Genomic DNA, 20,350 nt, shown 5'->3' with positions numbered 1-20,350 from the left:
TCTGCTCCTTTGTGCAAGGAGGAACAGGATGAGCACTGCCAGAGCCCTACAAAATGACCTCCAGCAGGCCACTGGTGTGAATGTCTCTGACCAAACAATCAGAAACAGGCTTCTAGAGGGTTGCTTGAGGGCCCAGTGTCCTCTAGTGGGCCCTGTGCTCACTACCATAGATCTTGATTAGCATTTTCCATTGAACACCAGAATTGGCAGGTCCACCACTTTCACCCTCTGCTTTTCACAGATGAGAGCAGGTTCACCCTGAGCACATGTGACAGACGTGAAAGGGTCTGGAGAAGCCATGGAGAACATTATGCTGTCTGTAACATTATTCAGCATGACCATTTTGGTGGTGGGTCAGTGATGGTCTGGGGAGGCATATCCATGGTGGGACGCACAGACCTCTACAGGCTAGACAATGGCACCCTGACTGCCATTAGGTATCAGGATGAAATCCTTGGACCCATTATCAGACCCTACGCTGCTGCCTGGGTCCTGGGTTTCTCCTGATGCATGACAATGCCCAGTCTCATGTGGTGAGAGTATGCAGGCAGTTCCTGGAGGATGGAGGAATTGATACCATTGAATGGCCCCCATGCTCGTCTGACCTAACTCCAATAGAACACCTCTGGGATATCATGTCGTCTCATCAGGAGCATGCCTCAACACAAACTACTGAGTACTATTTTGAGTTGCTTCAATGAAATTTCAGCAAAATGGACTATCCTGCTGCTTAATTTTCCACTTTGATTTCACTTTGACTTTTGAATTCAGTCCTCTGTAGGTTGATAATTTTCATTTCCATCAAACAATGGGGCATCCTTACATTCCTAACACATTACCCAGTCCATATCAGTATAAATATCCAGCATGATATTTTTCCCCATTGAGATCTGATGTGTTTTCAAAGTGTTCCTTTAATTTTTTGAGCAGTGTATATAATATGCACTTTTTATCTTTCGTAAATTTCAAAAGCCAGCACAAAGGAATAGTAGTATATAAAAAAAATTGGTATAATTTTCTTTTAAGGGGACGTGACAGGGTGTGTGTCTTATGTCTGCATACTTTTGCTAATAGGTGTCCCTTGTTTCCATCTCAAAAAGTTGGGATGTATGGGCAGTAGTGTATTTAGATTTTGTGCTGCCCTAGGCAACACAAAACCTTTGCGCCCCCCAATGAGAGAGTTCAATAAGCATGTGTATGTAAATATGATTCTCTCTCTCTTTCTCCCTCTGTCTCTCTCTCTTTCCCCCTCTCTTCCCTTTCTCTCTTTCTCCCTCCCCCCTCTCTCTTTTCCGCCTCTCCCCCCCCCTCCCTCCCCTCTCTCTCTTTCTCCCTCCCCCTTTCTCTCTCTTTCTCCTTCTCCCTCTCTCTTCCCTCTTTACCCCCCCCCTCTTCCCTCTTTCTCCCTCCCCCCTCTTCCCTCTCTCCCTCCCCCTCTCTCTCTTTCTCCCTCCCCCTCTCTCTCTTTCTCCCTCCCCCTCTCTCTCTTTCTCCCTCCCCCTCTCTCTCTTTCTCCCCCCTCTCTCTTTCTCCCCCCCTTCTCTCTTTCTCCCTCCCCCTCGCTCTCACTTCCCTCTCTCTTTTTCTCCTTCCCCCCTCTATCTCTCCCCTCCCCCTCTCCCCCTCCCCCTCTCTTCTCTCTCCCCCTCGCTCTCACTTCCCTCTCTCTTTTTCTCCTTCCCCCCTCTCTCTCCCTCCCCCTCTCCCCCCCCCACTCTCTCTTCCTTCTCTCTTTCTCCCTCCCCTCTCACTCTCTTTCTCCTTCCCCCTATCTCTCTTCCCTCTCTCTTTCTCCCTCCCACTCTCTCTCTCTTCCCTCTATCTCTTTCTCTCTCACCCCCTCTCTCTACCCTCTCTTTCTCCCCCCCCCCTCTCTCTCTCTCTTTCTCCTACCCCTCTCTCTCTTCCCTAGCTCTCTTTCTCCTCCCCCCTCTCACTCTTCCCTCTCTCTCTCTTTCTTCCTCACCCTCTCTTCCCTGTCTCTCTCCCCACCCCCTCTCGTCCCTTTCTCTCTATCTTCCCCCCTCTCTCTGCCTCTCTCTCTATCCCCCCCTCTCTTTCTGCCCCTCTAACTTCCCTCTCTTTTTCCCTCTCCCTATTCCCCCCCCTCTTTCTCCCTCCCTCTCTTGCCTTCCTCTCTCTCTTGCTCCCTATCTCTGTTTCTATCTCTTTCTTTCTCCCTCTCTATTTTATTATTATTATATAGGATTTATATAGCACCAACAGTTTGTTCAGCGCTTTACAATATAACGGGAGACAAAACAGCAACAATACAGTTCAGTACAAGAGGGATCTGAGGGCCCTGCTCCTTGGAGCTTACAATCTAGAAGGGAGGGGCTAGTGGTACAAAAGGTAGTAACTGTGGGGGATGGACTGATAGGAGGAGTAGAAGATTCCATTATTAGCTGAGGGTAGGATAGGCTCCCTGAAGAGATAGGGATAGATTTTAGAGATCGCCTAAAAGTGAGCAGAGTAGGCGATAGTCTGATAAATAGGGGTAGAGAGTTCCAGAGGATGGGGGAAGCTCTAGAGAGGTCCTGGAGATGAGCATGGGAGGAGAAGACAGGGGAGCTAGAGAGTAGGAGGTCTTGCAAGGAGCAGAGACTACAGTTTGGGTGATATTTGGAGACAAGATTGGTGATGTAATTTGGGGCAGAGTTATAAATGGCTTTATATGTTATTGTTAGCATTTTGAATTTTATCCGTTGGGTAATGGGAAGCCAGTGGAGGGATTAGCAGAGAGGGGTGGCTGATACAGAACAGTTAGTAAGGTGGATGAGTCTGGTAGCAGCATTCAGGATAGACTGAAGAGGGGATAGCCTGTGATGAGGTAGGCCAATGAGGAGGGAGTTACAATAGTCAAGGCGAGAGATAACAAGGGAGTGAATAAGTTGCTTAGTGGTTTCCGAGGTTAGGAATGGGCGTATTTCTCCCTCTCCCTTCTTTTCTCTCTCTCTCTCTCTTTCTCCCTCTCTCTCTTTTTCTCCCTCTTTCTTCCCTGTATCTCTCTCTCCCTCTTCCCTTTCTTTCTTTCTTTCTCTTCCCCCTCTCCCTCAGATCATATGGGACCACTGCCCCCCTCTCCAAGGGCTGCTGCTCCAGGCTATCCCCAGGCTGCTCCAGGCTATCTTTTATTCTCATTTTCCACAGCACAGGTGGTGAGTGGATTGTTGCGGGACATTAGATATATGATCCTCTGTGATCTATATGATCTATATATCTTACTGAGTGTAAGCTCTGTCAGTGACTTCCCACATTATTTGTTTTACTACAGGATGGGGACATCATGGTGCTTTATGTAGGACACAAGATATAACACCATATATATTTCTACAAGCAGAAGATACCTTGGGATATGTCTTGTTGTTTTTTTCTACAAAAGGTGGTGTGTAGTCCACAAACAGTGGTGAAGACACCATTTCAAGCAGAATGTTGCTATTTGCATCTTTTCTCCCATCCTGGGAATAACTGGGGCTTATTTTCATTCAAAAGCTCTGAGATACAGCTGTTCATATTACAGATGAATGGGCCCCAACCACGTGTGCTGGCACAGGAATGCATTGTATCATATATTGGACATTTATGTCTTTTTCCATACAGGCCCTAGGCCTATTGTTCTCTTCTTCACGCTTTTTGTGCTGCTGCCTTGCATACATGTGATATACATATATATCCATAGTATAATTTTTGGATTCCCTTATTGGGATTCACCAGATTGATATGGTCACTTATTATATATTCAATATTATGGTATACTTATGGTACAATTTTTGGATACACCTCCCCATGGAAGTGTTCACCTATGTGCTTGCGCTGCAGAGGTATTAGACTCTTGAAGTCATTCTTTCTGTTGCATATGCATTTAGACCGGTCTTGATGTCATTTTATATGGTTTTAGGTCTGTGTGTTATTGTCTCATACTGAGGTGATGGTAAACCAGGGCATATGCCCATATGTCATATCTATATATGTGTAATAAAGCATAATTTTTGGAAATTTTCTGAGTGTCACGTTCTATTCATTATGTAGCCGCTTTTCTGTGAATCTCTTTTCACAAACCTCTCTTTTTTGAATTTTTGTATCCCCTGGTCCTGGCTCATCAGTTGCTGGAAGGAGAGGTACACAACCATCGCTCTGCAACTGCTCTCCCCCAAGCCCCACCACATTGATTTTCCTGCTGTCTACCGCTGCTCAAAAGATTCCCTCTTCCGGGGGGTGCTGTCACCCCCCTAGAAATTGTCGCCCTAGGCAAATGCCTTGTTTGCCTCACAGTAGATACGCCCCTGTGTATGGACAAGTGGTTAAGGAATTTGTAAACCCAACATTTCATATTCCTGATATATACCTGCTGTACCATGTACTTGAATGAAGAAAGATCCTGTTCTCTTTGTATTGCTTCATTTGTGTGAAATCCCTTGTGTTCTTGCCAATCTCTCTGCTTTCCTGATAAAAACTGACCATACTAAGCAGGAGAACACACCGTGGTCAGTGTTCTAGATGTTCTAAGAACTTATCCTGCTCTCCTCCAATGATCAGACTTGTCCTGACACCCTCAACCATTCACTGGGAAGATCAATGTCATGCTGTTTCTCCTCCTCCAGCTCTTATGCAGCTGAGAACTGAGAGAATGTGATCATTTCTAAAAAAAAAAAAAAAAAGAAGGGCAAATAGTATTTGGTTTTTTTTTATATGTGTACACAAATGTTTTACTTTTCATGGCTATTGTAAACTGAAATGGTTGTTTTACAAGGTGAGGGTTTACATATTCTCTCTTATGCAGGCCATAGACGGTTCGTTTATCAGCCAAAAAACGAAAAATTGGTCATTCTGTTGCCACCAATGCTTACGAAAATTGGCAGTTTTTCGTAAATTTTCCAGCATGACCGATAAAAGAAACGAGGAGGAACCGTGAAAATTGGCCAACGACATTGCCCTACTAACGGTGCAATTGTTCTTTCAGACAAAAATGTAGCCGATAAATGAACTGTCTATGGCCTGCATAAGTCCTCATGCACACTGGATGTTTTTACAGCTGCTGTTTGGGCTTTTGGCGTTTTTTTCTACAGCCAGTAAACTCTCCAGCATGTTATTCTATGTGTCCATGCACACATAGGCTTTAGGGCCAGTTCCCACTACATGCGTTTCAGTTGCTTTTTTTCTGGATCTAAAAAAAAAGTAGGTTATATGGTTGTCAATGTCATAGTTCACATCAGTGCTTGCAGTTCCAGTGTGTTCTGGTTGCAGAAAAAAAAAGTAGAACATGCTGCATTTTTTTTCTGCACAAAACTATACTGTAACGCACCAAAAACACAAAAAAAACTGGAATGCACATATCCCTATTTAAATTGAAGAAAAAGAGAGAGAAAATTGGACTGGAATGCATAAAAAAACACACCAGAATGCACCAAAAACACGCATGCAAAAACGCAACCGGAACGCATCTGAACTGCATTTCTATAGTGTGAACTGGCCCTTAGTCAGCGTTTTTAGGCAGGGGAATTTTTTTTGGCTGGACAAAAAACCCCAAAACTAGTGTGTTTCTAGAGTTTTTTAGCTGAAAAAAATGCTCTAACGCTGAAAACTGTGGTAAACCGCCACAAACCTGTGTTTTTTTAGCAAAAGATGTATTTTTGTGTGTAAAAAAACACTAAAAACGTGGCTAAACGCTAATGCAAAAATGATGAAAAACATGCGTTTTTAACGTGACTTCACACAGCTAAGGCTACCAGCGTTATTAATACGCCCAGTGTGCATGGAGTATAATTATACTTTCCTCCCCCAGGATAACATGCAGCACAAAACAGCCTTCAAATTAAATAGAAAGCCATTAGTGAACAATATTCAATATTTGCACATATATCATACACCAGTACACTAGGGATCCCATGCAGCATTTTCATCTCCTTTTGTCTCTCAAAAAACAGTCGTCAACCTCATTCCCTAAACAAACATGGCCGCAGCAACTTTCTCCGCCCCGTTCTTACCAGCCAAAGTGGGCGCGGCTACGCTGGCTTCCTTTTCCCTGCCTCGCTGGGATTGGCGGAAAGTCAGTTGACGTCGGCCGTGGGCTGTAAGAAACAGAACATTCCTTGAGCTCGCGAGCCATTTTGTGCCTGGCTTACCACGAGCGGAAGGTTTACAGACTGGAGTCCAGAGCGAGCTACGGATCCCGGGCCCCCTACGAAAGCGGTAAATTACGAGTGGGGGGGAAACTTCCACATACGATCTGATATCACTCTACTCTCTGTCCACTACACGTATTGGGAATGGCGGGCCTGGCGTAGCACTGCAGGGGAGTTGGTGTGTGGGGACAAAGACAGGCCGCCATTTTGTTTTCCGTATGAGCGGGAAGAGAGGTGTGTAATGGCTGCTCGTCGCACACTTTTTCATTTCTTTCACAGGAAACCTTTTTTTAATAGGCACGTTTTTGTCCCCTGTACTGCTGGGCATGCGCTGTCCTTGCCAAAGCTGCGGACACTCCTAATCCATTCATTCTCGGCAGGCAGGCCTTTGTGCTTTGAGATTGGCGCGTGTGGGCCGCCTGGCTTTGCGTGCTGGAGGGGTGGTGTGTGGGCAGGCGTTCCTCATGGGAGCACTGCTCATTATTACACAGGGCTGGGGGAACAGGTCTGCTTGTGGTGTTTGTATCGATTTCTCCGCAGGTGATATTCCATCTTTATATAGGAGTCCTGATTGTTTCTCTATGATGGCCCAGTCTGTGCTCTTCATTCATTGCTTCTATTCAGGTGTATTTCTCCATGTCATGGGGAAGAGGAGAGTATCCTCATTCCTGTAGTGGTCATTACAAACAATGCCATGAATGAAGACCAGGCCGGCTATTGGATGTACACGACAATCTGATGAGGATCCTCTTTTCAAGCAGTATTAAAACCAAAAAATGAATATATTGCAGCTTACCAATCAGATGTGGGGGCTCCATTTTTCTTTTTTTAGGCTTTTCCTCCCCTCCCTCTGTTTTCACCTGGAGATCTGGCCAGTAATCACCTAGATCCACACATATGCAGGTTATATTTGTGTTTTGCCTTGTGTTTTTTTTTTTTTTTTGTTAGGCAGATTTTAAAAGTAAAATGCATCAAAACCACAATACATGCTTTTCTGCAGCGTTCCCATTTAAGTCTATAGAACCAAAAACGCAATGCAAATGCAGTCCCTGACTCTCCAAAAAAAAACACGCTGTTTGAAAATGCAGAGATGTGAACATGTCCCCTAGGAAATCATGTTAAGGCTTGGTTCACATATGTGCGGGTTGTGCTGCTGCGGATCTGCACGAATCTGTGCATCCGCACGGAGGAATGCGGACCTGCAGGTGGGTTCCATTAGTTCTAATGGCACGCCGCCCGTACTGGTAAATTCAACTGTGCTGGGAACCGAGGTTCCCATGCAGGCTGTGGTTTCAGAAGTGCAGGGACTTCTTCCCTGTGTGTCACGGGAGTCCATTTGAATGAATGGGCCCTTGTGTCCGTGCAAAACACGACCCGCATGGCCGCATATATGTGAACCGGGGCTAAATAGACTGTACTTCCTTTCTGCAAAATGCTTAGGTGTGAACCTAGGGCAGTGTTTCTCAACTCCAGTCCTCATGGACCCCCAACAGGTCATGTTTTCAGGATTTCCATTATTTTGCACAGGTGATTTGATCAGTTTCACTGCCTTAGTAATTACCACAGCTGTTTCATCTGAGGGAAATCCTGAAAACATGACCTGTTGGGGGTCCATGAGGACTGGAGTTGAGAAACACTGACCTAGGGCAGTGGTGGGCAACTTTTTTTCAACTGAGCTAAATCTCACCAAAACCACGATTGAAATTTATTTTGAGAGCCACATTTTTAAAACTGAAAATTCACCCCCCCTATAGTAATTCACCCCCCCTATAGTAATTCACCCCCCCTATAGTAATTCACCCCCCCTATAGTAATTCACCCCCCCTATAGTAATTCATCCCCCCTATAGTAATTCATCCCCCCTATTGTGTCAATTCACTTACCTTTGCTCCGCGCGTTCCTCTCGCCATGTTCCCGCGCCGTTCCGGTCTTCAGGGCGGACTGTGAGAGGAGAGGAGTTCGTCATGCTGCCCCGCCTACATCCTGACAGCCAATGTTTGCCACGCTCTGCGGGCCGGATTAAAAGGTCCGCCGGGCCATAGTTTGCCCATTGCTGGGCTAGCTGCAGAATCCTGACTTCTGGGGCGGCTGCCCGAGAGGAGGGAGGGGAGCGGGCGCCCGGCACACAGAAGAGCCGCATTAATGTGTGTAAAGAGCCGCATGTGGCTCGCGAGCCGCGGCTTGCCAACCACTGACCTAGGGTAAGATGGAGCACAGGAGGCACGTTTGGACATGAGCATTGTCAGTCTGGGGGGAGGGGAGTGTTAGATGTACTAGCAGATTTACATACACTAATATCTAAAAGCCAAACTCCAGCTTATACTTCAAAATCCGTTACAGCAGTCTTCATGTTTTTAATTTTGGGGTAAAGATTTTACATAAAAGCTGATAATTGTAAGCACCCCTATCAATGTTAAATGGTTTATAACTAATGCATTCTGCTAGGTTTTTTTTTTTTTGGGCTACATGTACATTGGAACTGGCAGCAGGAAAATGCTGAACATGGCGTAGATGATGTACCGTGTTTAGCACTTGGACGGTTATTCGTTTTATTGGTACTTGCCATTGAAATGAATGAAGACCCAAGTGTTAAATGCAGCTGGTGCTTATGTTATTATACAGGACTTGTATAGTGCCAACAGTTTGCTCAGCACTTTACAATATGACCAGAGACAATACAGTTCAATACAAGAGGGATAGCAGGGCCCTGCTCCTTGGAGTTTACAATCTAGGAGGGAGGGGCTAGTGGTGCAAAAGGTAATAACTGTGGGGGATGCATTTACATGTTTTTGCTGCATTTTGTTAAGAGAACACGCTAAAAGCGATTTCTCTGCATTCAGGAGAGGGACAATTAAGTGCCCCTAAACACTGCTTCTAAACGCTGATAAAAGCCTATGTGTACAGATAGGCTTTTGTTGCGTTCATGGGCTTTGGCAACAAAACACCAAAAGCTCCTAAACTCGTGTTTAAGAGCAGCAGTGTACATGAGGCCTTACTGGCCAGGTCAACAGGTGAAAATGGAAGTTGGTCTAAAAAAAGAAAACTAATGCAGCCATCCCATTTGGTAAACTGTAATATCATTTCTTTTGTGTTGCCATTTTTGGTTGGTCACACTGTACAGTCTCCTTTAAGCTGGGTGGTAGAATTTCAGTTGACCATTTTACCATTTTCGTTGTAAGAATGTTAGCTGTTCTGATTATTAGTGGGGTCAAATCAATATTCATTTTAGATAACCGTGACAAAAAGGAGCAGGATGGATTTTTTTCTTGATTGTGTGAATTTCTGAAGCTGGCTGCACATGGATAGGTCATCAAACAAAAAATAGTCTGAAGACCAATTTCCACCCCACCCTTTTTTTTTTTTTTTTTTTCCCCATGCTTACTGCGACACTGAATTTCTGTTTTAAGGTAATAAATGTGAACTGAACGACTTTCTTTTTTCTCTCTCCTAGTCATTTATAGGTCAATTGTTTAGCAGCCAGATTAATAGTATGAGGATTTCACTGGGTGAAGTCCATTAATTATGAAATTAAATGTTAATGCAAATGAAATCTTGAGCTACTTTGGAACAACATTGAAATGAACTGGGGATTTTCACTTGAATTTACTGCTGTGTACCCAGCTCTAGATTTACCAAAGCTGTATAATACAAGGACACGCCTAAACAATGCATTCAGTATATACCTACCTGGGCAGGCCTGCTTCATAGTTGATGGTAGATCTAATGGAGATTGTACAAGCAGATGGTATCAATGTATGTCAGCCTTATGGTCACATGTTGATAAATGATCTTCTTTTTTGATCATTCTCGTCACAATCAATCTAGAGCCGACAACCCATTCAGTTGTTATAGCACATGCAGGGGAGTGGTTTTTGATGACTTACAATTGTAGATGATCAATTTCATCTGTTTCTACCATGTAATCACATATGGTCAATCAAAATAGAATTGTATTCATGAACAAAGGATCTCAATGCTGCAGATCGATGTAAAATAATTGATAGGATTTTGCCCAGGTTGATTTACTGATTCAGTTTGATCAGATCTAAATCAATCTGAAGGGAAGTTATGACTATTCCATTGTTTGTGATTTTCATCAATTTAACATCCATCCGATAAAATGGAGATGTGTGGCACTGCAATTAGATCGATCATCAACTATGTAGTGCAGGGGCCGTCTAACTTCATACAAATTGAATGGATTGTTTAGGTTTGTCATCCTATTAGATAGTGTTGGTAAATCAAAAGCTCACCATACACTTTAGTCTGACCATACAATCTCCTTTTGATTAGCTATGTAGTGCATGGGCCTGTCAGTTTGAGTACAAATCTATCTTAAGATGACTTCATGTATCCAGATTGTAACGTGTATGCTGACCCTAAAGGAGGTTGTACAATATTATGTAGTGTATAGCCAGGTTTAGGTTTAACAGGTCTATGTAATATGAGGAAGCACTTCATTTAATGAAGATTGCATAGTGTATGTGGTCAGCTTTGGATCCTCACAGGCTGACGAAGCTCCTTTCCAGGTGTGTGGGGTGGCTGTCTTGCTGCATGTTGTGGCCCCCTCATAGCACAACTGTGCCCTATGGCGATGTAGAGGCCAGCAGATGGTCCCATAGTAGATTGCCTGGCCCCTGTCACACTGGGAAGGGTTGTGTGCAACAAGATTCCTTTCAAGAGCAAGCAATGGGGCAGATATTCATATATTTTTTTTTTTTCTATTCCAGCTTTTATTATTCATGGGGAGATGCAGAGTAATGTTGGGGGGGGGGGGGGGGGGGTTGCAGAACCCCTCCTTTATACAGCTTTGTATTGTTTCCCTATCTGGGGGAGGGGAATGGAGAAACGTTATGGGTTTCTGTGGTCATTCAAATAAGAGGCAGGTCCTTCGCCATCCATTGTGCTTTGATTGCTATTTGTGTGTGGTCCATTAACCACTTGCCTACAGGGCACTTATACCCCCTTCCTGCCCAGGTCAATTTTCAGCGCTGTCACACTTTGAATGACAATTGTGCAGTCATGCAACACTACCGATAAGAAATTTTTATCATTTTTTTTAGACAGATGGAGCTTTCTTTTGGTGGTATTTAATCACCTCTGGGTTTTTTCATTTTTCTTAAACTTTTTCTTCAAATTTTTTTGTTTTTATTATAAAATTTTGTAAATAAGTGATTGTTCTCCACTGATGTGCACTAATGAGGCGGCACCGCCGGGCATTGGTGGGTGGCACTGGCAGGTGGCATTGATGAGCACTGAGAGCTGGCACTGCTGGGGCTACACTTATCATCGGGGCACACTGATCAGATTACCGGCTCTCCTCTCGAGCTGTCAGCGTGACAGCTCGTGAGAGAAATGCCGATAACCGGCATTTCCCTATTTACATGCGATCAGCTGTGATTGGACACAGCTGATCACATGACCAAGCCAACATCTTCGAGGGACACAGTGCACCACCGATCGCCGTGCATGTGTGGTTAGAATGGGAGGACATCATATGACGTCCTCCCAGAATGAGAGAACCGCCTTGCGCACGTCATTACCTTATACGGCAGGCGGGAGGCAGTTAAAAGGCTTTTGATGAGCCTGGGGTCTTGTTCACTTTTAACGGCAGTTACCTTTCTGACCCTGTTTTATGTTACATATGTACATCCATGCTTAAGGTGTGATGTGAAACATTGTCACATTCCCCCAACACACACCCCTTAGAGGTTGTAAAGGTGTTTTTTAAATAACAAACATGTTCTACTTACTGGCTGCTTTATTAGGTACACCTGTTCAATAGCTTGGTAACATAAATTTCTAATCCATCAATCACATGGCAGAAACTATGTATTTAGGCATTTAGACGTGAAGACAACCTGACGACTGAGCATCATAAAGGGGATTTAAGTAACTCTGAACATGCAATTGTTTGTGCCATACAGGCCGGTCTGAGGATTTCAAAAACTACTGATCTGGGATTTTCACACACAACCATCTCTAGGGTTTACAGAGAATGGTCCAAAAAAGAGAAAATATCCAGTGAGCAGCAGTTGTGTGGATAAGAAGTCTTTGTTGAGGTCAGAGGAGAATGGGCAGGCTGGTTCGAGATGCTAGAAAGGCAACGGTAATGGACCAAAATCTCAAAAGAATGATTCCAACGCCTTGTTGAATCTATGCCATGAATAATTAAGGTAGTTCTGAAGGCAAAAGGGGGTCTGCCCCGGCGGGGGGGGGGGAGGGTTGGGGTGGAGCAACTAGTGGAAGATTTTTGGCTTCTTTATCCTTAATACAGGTAATGCATTATTAATGTAAGTAATATGGTTTTCTATGGTGCGGAGGTACAGAAACTCATCAGACTGCATTGTACATGTGTTTTTGTGCTTTTGTTTCTGCATCCGTAATGTCTAGAAGCTCACATTTTGTGTCTAGAACATAATCAGAGGTCTGTGGAACCGTAGGGTTCCTTTTGGAGGTTCTTTGAGTGGTTTCTGCCTCTGTTAACCAAGCCCTGACAACAATGACCTTTGCATAGGGAACTCTTCAATGACCACAAATGTAGTGAGAATCCTTTTCAGTGCAAGGGTCCCCTGAGGCTGGAAAGTTATTTCAAGAGGTTCTCTGTGTAAAAAGGCTGAGAAAGGCTGGTCTAGATTTTATTCAATAACGCTGTGAGCAGTAGATAAATGTGCAATAGCCACCAAATAGGATTTTTACTTAGCAATGTACTCAAATTGAAATGTATTTTTGATTTTGCTGATTTTATTGGAATGTCATATGGACACTGTACAGTCTCTGTATGTCTGTCTTAGGAATGAAATCCATTTTTGACAGTCTGCCTTTATGTTACAGCCATGCACCGTGACTCTTGTCCGCTAGACTGCAAAGTCTATGTAGGAAATCTTGGAAACAATGGCAATAAGACAGAACTTGAGCGGGCGTTTGGGTACTATGGACCTCTTCGTAGTGTGTGGGTTGCCAGGAATCCCCCTGGCTTTGCATTCGTAGAATTTGAAGATCCCAGAGATGCAGCTGATGCGGTTAGAGAGCTTGATGGACGGTAATTTCCTTCACTTGCCTTTCAGAATGACTGTCTTGCGTTGATGTGCATGTGTTAATACTTTTGATTGCACATATCCAGTATGTGTTTGAATGTAGTGTTTTTCCTCTTTTTTTTTTTTTTTTTTTTTTTTTAAAAAATGGTGCTGAAAATGAGGAACACAGTTGCTGACTGATGCAAAAGAATGTAACTGATGTAAGATATACAGTGGAATACTTGTATATCTGTTTTTTATATTTTGTGCTAGCTGACCTGCTTAGTATCACATCCATAGGAATACCTAGAGGGGAAGTGAAGGCGACCAATACTCTGTGGTTTCCTCTGGTGTGTAGAATGTTTAGATGTGTTAATATGCACTTGCTGGATGGATGGGCTTGTAGCCTGGTCCTGTCTGTTACCTTTGCCTCACCATTGGTCTACCAACCCTTCTACCCTGGAAATGCATATTAGAGCATGCAGGTATTCTGGGTATCTGGTATGCATGCTCATTGGGGTACCTGTGATGTGATGAAATAACACAAGTGTTGTAAAGACTCAAGGTATTGTTTACCTTCATTCATTCTATGCATGAAGGTAATAAAACCCTTCAGTGTGCAGCAAGCCCCCTTAATAGTTACTGAGCCCCATTGTGAGCCAGCGAGAGCCTCTGCTCTCCAGGGACTCTCCCCCACCATTAGCTGAGACAGCAGTGGGAGCCTTTGGCTCTTGCTGCTGTCATTCACAGCCAGTGAGCCGATGAGAGGGGGGGGCTGGGCCAAGCCGTGTGTGTGTGCACGCGCGCGCCTGCTCAGGTGGCAATTTAGCAGGAGGGAGGAGCACGGAGCACCTGCGGGGACCCCAGAAAAGGAGAATTGGGGCTACTCTGTGCTTTGGTATGCGTAAACATGCATTATCCACATGGATATTTGTTTATTCTCAGGACAATGTGTGGGTGTCGCGTTCGGGTTGAATTATCGAATGGTGAAAAACGAAGCCGGAATCGTGGTCCTCCACCATCTTGGAACAGGAGGCCTAGGGATGATTACCGTAGGAGGAGTCCTCCTCCAAGACGCAGGTATTCTACCAAAGTTTGATGTTAATTAGTATATAATAAAGGTGTGTCTTTTGTTTTTAACTTGGTAAGAGTAAGTCCAGTCACCTCTTGAAAAACAGTTTGAATGGATTTCAACATTTTAAAATTAAAACGCAGCATTAAAAGAAATGAAGGTTGTGCCAGTCACCCATTGCTTTACCTAGACATCATTTGTCGCTACTGAAATGACCTATGTGACTAGGTGAAACAAATTGTTAAACTTGATTACGTAAGCAGAAATCCTCTGCATTTAACTGTACATGTATTGAACTATAAATGCGTGTGTGTGTGCGTGCGTGTGCTTAAGTGCACATCCTTTTACATAAACATTGTCCAAACTATCATTTGCTCACTGTAGTGTTTTATACATTACACTTCCTTTTAATTCTGTGCCAGTTTTGGTTTGCAAGATCCTCATTTGTAATGTAGGCTTCTGGTTTTGTTCTGTGTACTTCATGTATTCCACGGTGTGGGAAACATCCAAGTACATTTGGTCTCTGCAGATAGCACAGCTGAAAGGTGTTTCTCCACCAGTTTGCATGTGGGTGCATGGCTCGTTGCCATCCCCACATTCGGGCTGGGCTGTGTAGTGTATCTGCCATTATCATTTGCATTATAGAAGCTTCAATATGGCTGGCAGTCGCGGGGTTGACTGTAGGGAGAAGAGATGCCATCCTCTGGTCTTTTAATGGATCTTCTCTTCTCTTTTCAGAAATCAAAACAATTTAGTCTTATATGCAGCTCCTTGAGATCTGCATAGAGTGATCTACCTTATATGCAGACATTTGCAAAACCAGAATTTTTTCCCCTTTTTGAATTGCTGCTTGCTTTATAGTCTGAGCTTGAAGAAGCAAAGGGGCCTATTTATAAAGAGGCAAAGTCAAAAATTCTATACACCTGCTTTGTGGTAGGGAAAAATTGCCAGTATTTCACAGCTTTTCATTTTCATGCAATTGATCTGAAATCCTTCACTATTGGGTTTCAGTTTGTCCATAAAGTGGAAAAATTAACTTTTCACCTGCATTGCTGTTTTTTTTTTTTTTTTTGTGGCACCCTTGCAATTTTGTCTTCTTCCCAGTCAGTATCTCTTGTGCCACCACTTTTTTTTTTTTTTTTTTTTGCCATTTTTACCTCCATTTCTTTACCTTTTTTGGTACTTGATATTTGAGACTTGGTGAAATATGGCAATTGGGGGGAAAATTAATAATTTTTTTTTTTATAAATAGGCCCTCAATTGAAAACCTTACTAGAATTCTGTTTTTGGTTAAAAAGTTTAGCAGGCGATAGGACACAATTAAGCAGCACACTTCATTGTTTGCTATTCCCCCCTTTCTGTTGCAAGCAAATAGATTTTTTGGGTCCATTCACACTGGTGTCACAGTAAAATGGGTTACTGCAACAAAAGTTGCTGCCCATTTATTTAGATTGGCACCCTTGTACTGCATCTTCTAGTGCACTGCTGGAAAGCACACTGGCATGTGAATCTGAAGGTGCGTTAAGGTGTACTGCCAGACTGAGTGAATGAGTCAGCTTTAATGCAGGTCACCTTAATGCAGGAAATTGCATTGTTTTATGCATCATGTGAATGGGCCTTTAATGAACTAGGATGACCAAATTTCATAAGTGTCATTTTAGAATGAAAAGTGGTGTGCAGCTTTTGTGTCTTGATTAGGTCCATCAATAGTTTCCATGCTTGCTTATGTCAGATTAAAATTTTTTTTTTTTATATATATATATACTTTGTAATCTTAAACTAATAGTTGCAAGAAACAGTTTAAGTATACCCCATCAGTTAGAAGTAGGTAGTTATACTGATGGTTTGTTTTGTTTTTGTTTGTTTTTTTGTTTGTATTTCTTTTGTGTGTGCTTTTGGTCCATCTAATAAAAATGAAACCCGTTACAGAGTCACCATCATGTCTCTTCTCACCACCCTCTGGGTCTACATTAGCCAGTCAACTACCCCTTTCAGCGTCATGTGACCAGCGCGCCCCATTCAGCTTGGCTGGTGTCGTATCACATGACCCAGGCATGGCCAGTCATCAGGTTGCACCGCCCTTTGGTACCCGAGCATGCTGTCCACTCAGCCTTCCTCCTCTCCAACCTTAACCAAAACTCGGCAGCAGCCCACCTTCAGCGCCCACACATTACCGGCCAATCTGCACAGCTGTTAACTTTGACAAAATGTCTTCACAACAACTGCAGCACCAGCCTACGGCTAACCAAAAAAAGCAGGAAAAACCACATCATCCCCCTTCGCAAACCATCTAAATTCAACGCAACACCTGGCAAAACTTATCTACAAATTCTACTTGTCCACCTGTCCGGCATCTTCGCCATTTCTAGCTGGTTAAACCCCAAAAACTAGTAAGTTTTTTCCTGCTTATACAGAGTTTTCTGCTGGTTTAAGTTAGACTTTAAGCAGCTTTTGTAAGAAGGTATTTTTTATTCTCTACTTTGCTCAATCTAAGGCTGGCTGTGCATAAACATGAAGGTAAAATGCTTAACATTTTTGGAGCTTTTAAGGGTGATAGACAAATCTTTTTATCATTGAATCTGGGCCAGTTCATGAGCTGTGATGGCTGTCCTGGCTCTAGGTTTTGCAAGTAATCTATCATCTTTAAATGTTTGGTATTCATTACTAACCCACCATTCAATTTAGCTAACAAATTTTGAGACTGTAATAGGTTACTGAAATATATAGATACATGTTCTCTGAATCAGATTTTTTTTTTTTTTCTTTCCCCCCTAATTTTGCAAAGTGCAAACGGCTTGCACATTTTGTTTCTACTATGGCCACCGGGTTTGCATGATTAAAGGTTTTTGTTTTTTTAACCAAGCCAGTCTGCGTTCACAAGTGGTGTTCAGAGTAAACAGTCCACAGCTAGCAGGCTGACAAGTATGAGCACCTTAGTGGAAGTTTTAAATATGACTATTTAATTTTCCATTTCCAGTTTCTCTTCCCAACCTTCTAGGTGGTAGCGATGGTTTATATTGTACGTAGGTATAAAATGCTTGGGTCTTCACTGAGCGGATTTAGGTAAATTCTTCTGTTCCACATCAAAGGCTAAACTTATTTTTGTTTTTTCTTTCGCGCTAGATCTCCAAGGAGAAGGAGCTTTTCACGTAGCCGTAGTAGGTAAGGTTCTTGTCTTGTACTAGTGTGCCTAATACACCCAATGTGTTGGACTAATAACTTATCTCTTGGCTTGATCTGCCAAACAGGCTGTGTACGGTATAGTATGTATGGTCCCTTTGGTTGCCAACTGTGTATAGGTCAATTCCAGGCAATTCTGCATCTTGTGAGAAAGTGAACCCAGCATTCAATTTTTGCTTATGTAGGCTTTGAGGTGGAGAAAATTTCAGTAAATCCCGCTAAGTGTGTAAAATTGTTTTTTTTTTTTTTTGGTTTTTTGTTTTTTTCCCCCATTGTAAAATGAAATGTGATTCTTGCCATCTATATCCAGGCAGATATTGGTTGTTAGCTGAAGCCAGGCTAGGCTTCCCTGAAGAGATTAGTTTTCAGGGTTTGTCTAAAAGTGGACTGAGTAGGGGTTATCTGGACAGACGAGGGTAGGGAGTTCCAGAGAATGGGAGACAAGGGAGCATAAATTCAGTTATCAGTTTGAATGCTTTATAAAATTGTTTGTAAAACAGACAAGTTGAACCCTAATAGTGGTTTTGATCAAGCAACTTTTTAATGCAGAATTCCTTTTCTAATTATAATATGGTCTAATTTCCTAATATAATTTGGATGTGTGATAAGATGCACAAACAGATAACTGTGTTGGAAAATTCAGAGGATATAGATATACTTGGCTGAAATTTTATGGCAAAACTATTTTATAGCAAAGCTTCCACATCTGTATTGTGTGGATTATTGTGTAGGTTTTGTTTTTCAAATTAGAGTTTCCAATTGGGGTTAATGACAAAATTCACCTTTTACATAAAGTAATCCATGCAGATAGTTTTAAATGCATCCTGTGGGTTCTAAAAAATCTAGCTGTAGATTAAGGATGCACTGAAAATTTTGGTGGCTGAAACGTTTCGGCTGTTGGCTGAAATTTAAAAAAAAAAAAAAAAAAAACAGATACAGGTGCTGAGAGACTGACCGCTGCCGCCATCTGCCACCGCTCTGTAGATCTCAGCCTTACATGAGAAACCATCAGTCCTGGCGCTGGGCATAGATTAGTGAAGGAAATATGGCTGCCACTCATCTCTATGCCTTTGGAGGACCGGAGCGATGTCACTTCCCATTGCAGCCATTTTTAATTTTTTTGTCACTATTTATATCACAAGGGATGCAAGCATTTCTTGTGATAAGAATAAAAGTGATTAAAAAAATTTTTACAGCGACAGTGCAAAAAAAGTTTAAAGTGCCCCTGTGCTCGCACCTTTTAATCAGAATGAATTTTACATAGATAATGCATGTTCACAATTTTTTTTGATCCCCTGCACAAAACATGACTTAGTACTTGGTGGCAAATCCCTTGTTGGCAATCAGAGGTCAGACGTTTCCTGTAGTTGGCCACCAGGTTTCCATGAACATGCAAATCAGTGCATAATTTGTTAGACATGCATTTGTTTTGAATTTTTTGTTGCCATTCTGTCTGTTACAATACACCTACCATTCGATTTTAGACTGATCATTTCTTTGAGTGGGCAAACATTCAAAATCAGCAGGGGATCAAACACTTATTTCCTTCACTGTATATGAATCCTTTATGTAGTGTTTTGATTCAAAAGTTTAATTGTTCAAGATATTTAATCCGGATTCTTTCTTATAGGTCCCTTTCTAGAGATCGTAGAAGAGAGAGATCTTTGTCCAGAGAAAGGAATCATAAACCATCACGTTCATTTTCAAGATCAAGAAGGTAATTTGTAGTGATATTGTAAAGTGAATGTACAGTGAGTAAAGACTCCTCACTGCCAGTTACTCATTAATACCACTGGAAATTTACTCATTGTGCAAGCAGTCCAGCATTCAATGACCATTTTGAGATGTGCCCTGCTTTGCACTGTGACATGGCTGGCACTTAACAATAAAGAAGCATTGCATAGCAATTTTTTTTCTGTTTGTTTTTTGTGCCCTTTTAGATTGAAAAATATTGTCGCAAAGCTAAAACAAATGTAGCATTTATGCAAACCAGATTCGTATACCTGCAGCAATTTCAAAAAGTTTGCAGACACACAGACTGTTGTGTCAGGGAAAGTGTTGGGTAATCAGTTTCATCTTGTGACCAAGCACTGTCCCTGTCCTATATCTGATTGGGTCAATAGTTTGAGGCAGCAAGGAGTGGCCAAGCTTGAACAGAGGCCTGGCTTTCAGCTGTACCATCAAGCTTTTTGACATTGTTGTAGGTATGTACCAGCAGCAGCAAGGTTTTTTTTTTACAAGTTGCAATGAAAAAATATTTTCTTGTCAGTAATTTTTTATTTTTTTTTCCCCTCTTCACAGCCGTTCCAGGTCAAACGAGAGAAAATAATTTTGGCTGCCTTCAACTGTGTATAGATGATGGAAAGATTTTTGTTTTTGAACATGCTTTTTAAACCTTTTTTTTATTAGGTGTTCACATTGTATTGTCTTGTAACAAGTGATGGAAATGTTCTGTTATGTTTTTGGACAGAAGAACTGTCAAATAAACCTCTAACTTTATACTGTATGTTACAATTCAGTTTTTGTGTTGCCCGAACCCTGATATTTGTTATACAGCTTTAATTTCTATTTGAAATGTACCGTACCAAAACATTGTAATACATGACATAAAGCATTCTGCTGTGTTTTCTGCAAGCTACATTTGTTCCTAGAGGTACATCCCCTACATCATTACATGAGGAATCAATGGTGCTGGTCTGAGGGATGTCCTGTACAATAGAAGCCTGTTGAATTGAACTGTTTTTGATATGTAATGTGTTGGAGCTTTACTGTAAGCATACTGAAACTTAACCTGCTACATTGTGACTGAGCGCTTTGGGTTTGGTATTCTATTATTTGAGTCTCAGGATTACTGTTTAGTTTGAATCCCACTGAGAAACCTTATCTTTGCACAATCCCATTTGCATATCAAGATCAAAATTATTCAAGAAGCCTGGAGTACTCATAGCAAACAATTCAGT

General features: G+C 42.4%; 1 protein-coding gene across 2 annotated transcripts; it reads left to right on the top strand.

The window, feature by feature from the left end:
• The first annotated feature begins 6,036 nt into the window (after positions 1–6,036).
• On the top strand, positions 6,037–19,896 carry SRSF3 (serine and arginine rich splicing factor 3). 2 transcript variants are annotated; one of them, XR_016311378.1, is made up of 6 exons: positions 6,037–6,189; positions 12,957–13,164; positions 14,084–14,218; positions 16,140–16,600; positions 17,334–17,372; positions 19,021–19,107. XR_016311378.1 is itself a non-coding variant. In XM_089668178.1 (6 exons), the coding sequence occupies exons 2-6, from the start codon at positions 12,959–12,961 to the stop codon at positions 19,717–19,719; spliced, it is 495 nt and encodes a 164-aa protein (XP_089524304.1). In that variant the 5' UTR covers positions 6,037–6,189; positions 12,957–12,958; the 3' UTR covers positions 19,720–19,896. The 2 variants fall into 2 exon arrangements, 1 of the variants encoding a protein (XP_089524304.1); XM_089668178.1 differs by lacking the exon at positions 16,140–16,600 and adding an exon at positions 19,692–19,896.
• Positions 19,897–20,350: the final 454 nt, after the last annotated feature.

The sequence above is a fragment of the Staurois parvus genome, unplaced genomic scaffold (genome assembly GCF_062004578.1).
Source record: "Staurois parvus isolate SC_StPar_1 unplaced genomic scaffold, SC_StPar_1.0 ptg000056l, whole genome shotgun sequence".
Taxonomy (NCBI): Eukaryota; Metazoa; Chordata; class Amphibia; order Anura; family Ranidae; genus Staurois; species Staurois parvus.
This window is presented reverse-complemented; position numbering and strand designations above follow the sequence as displayed.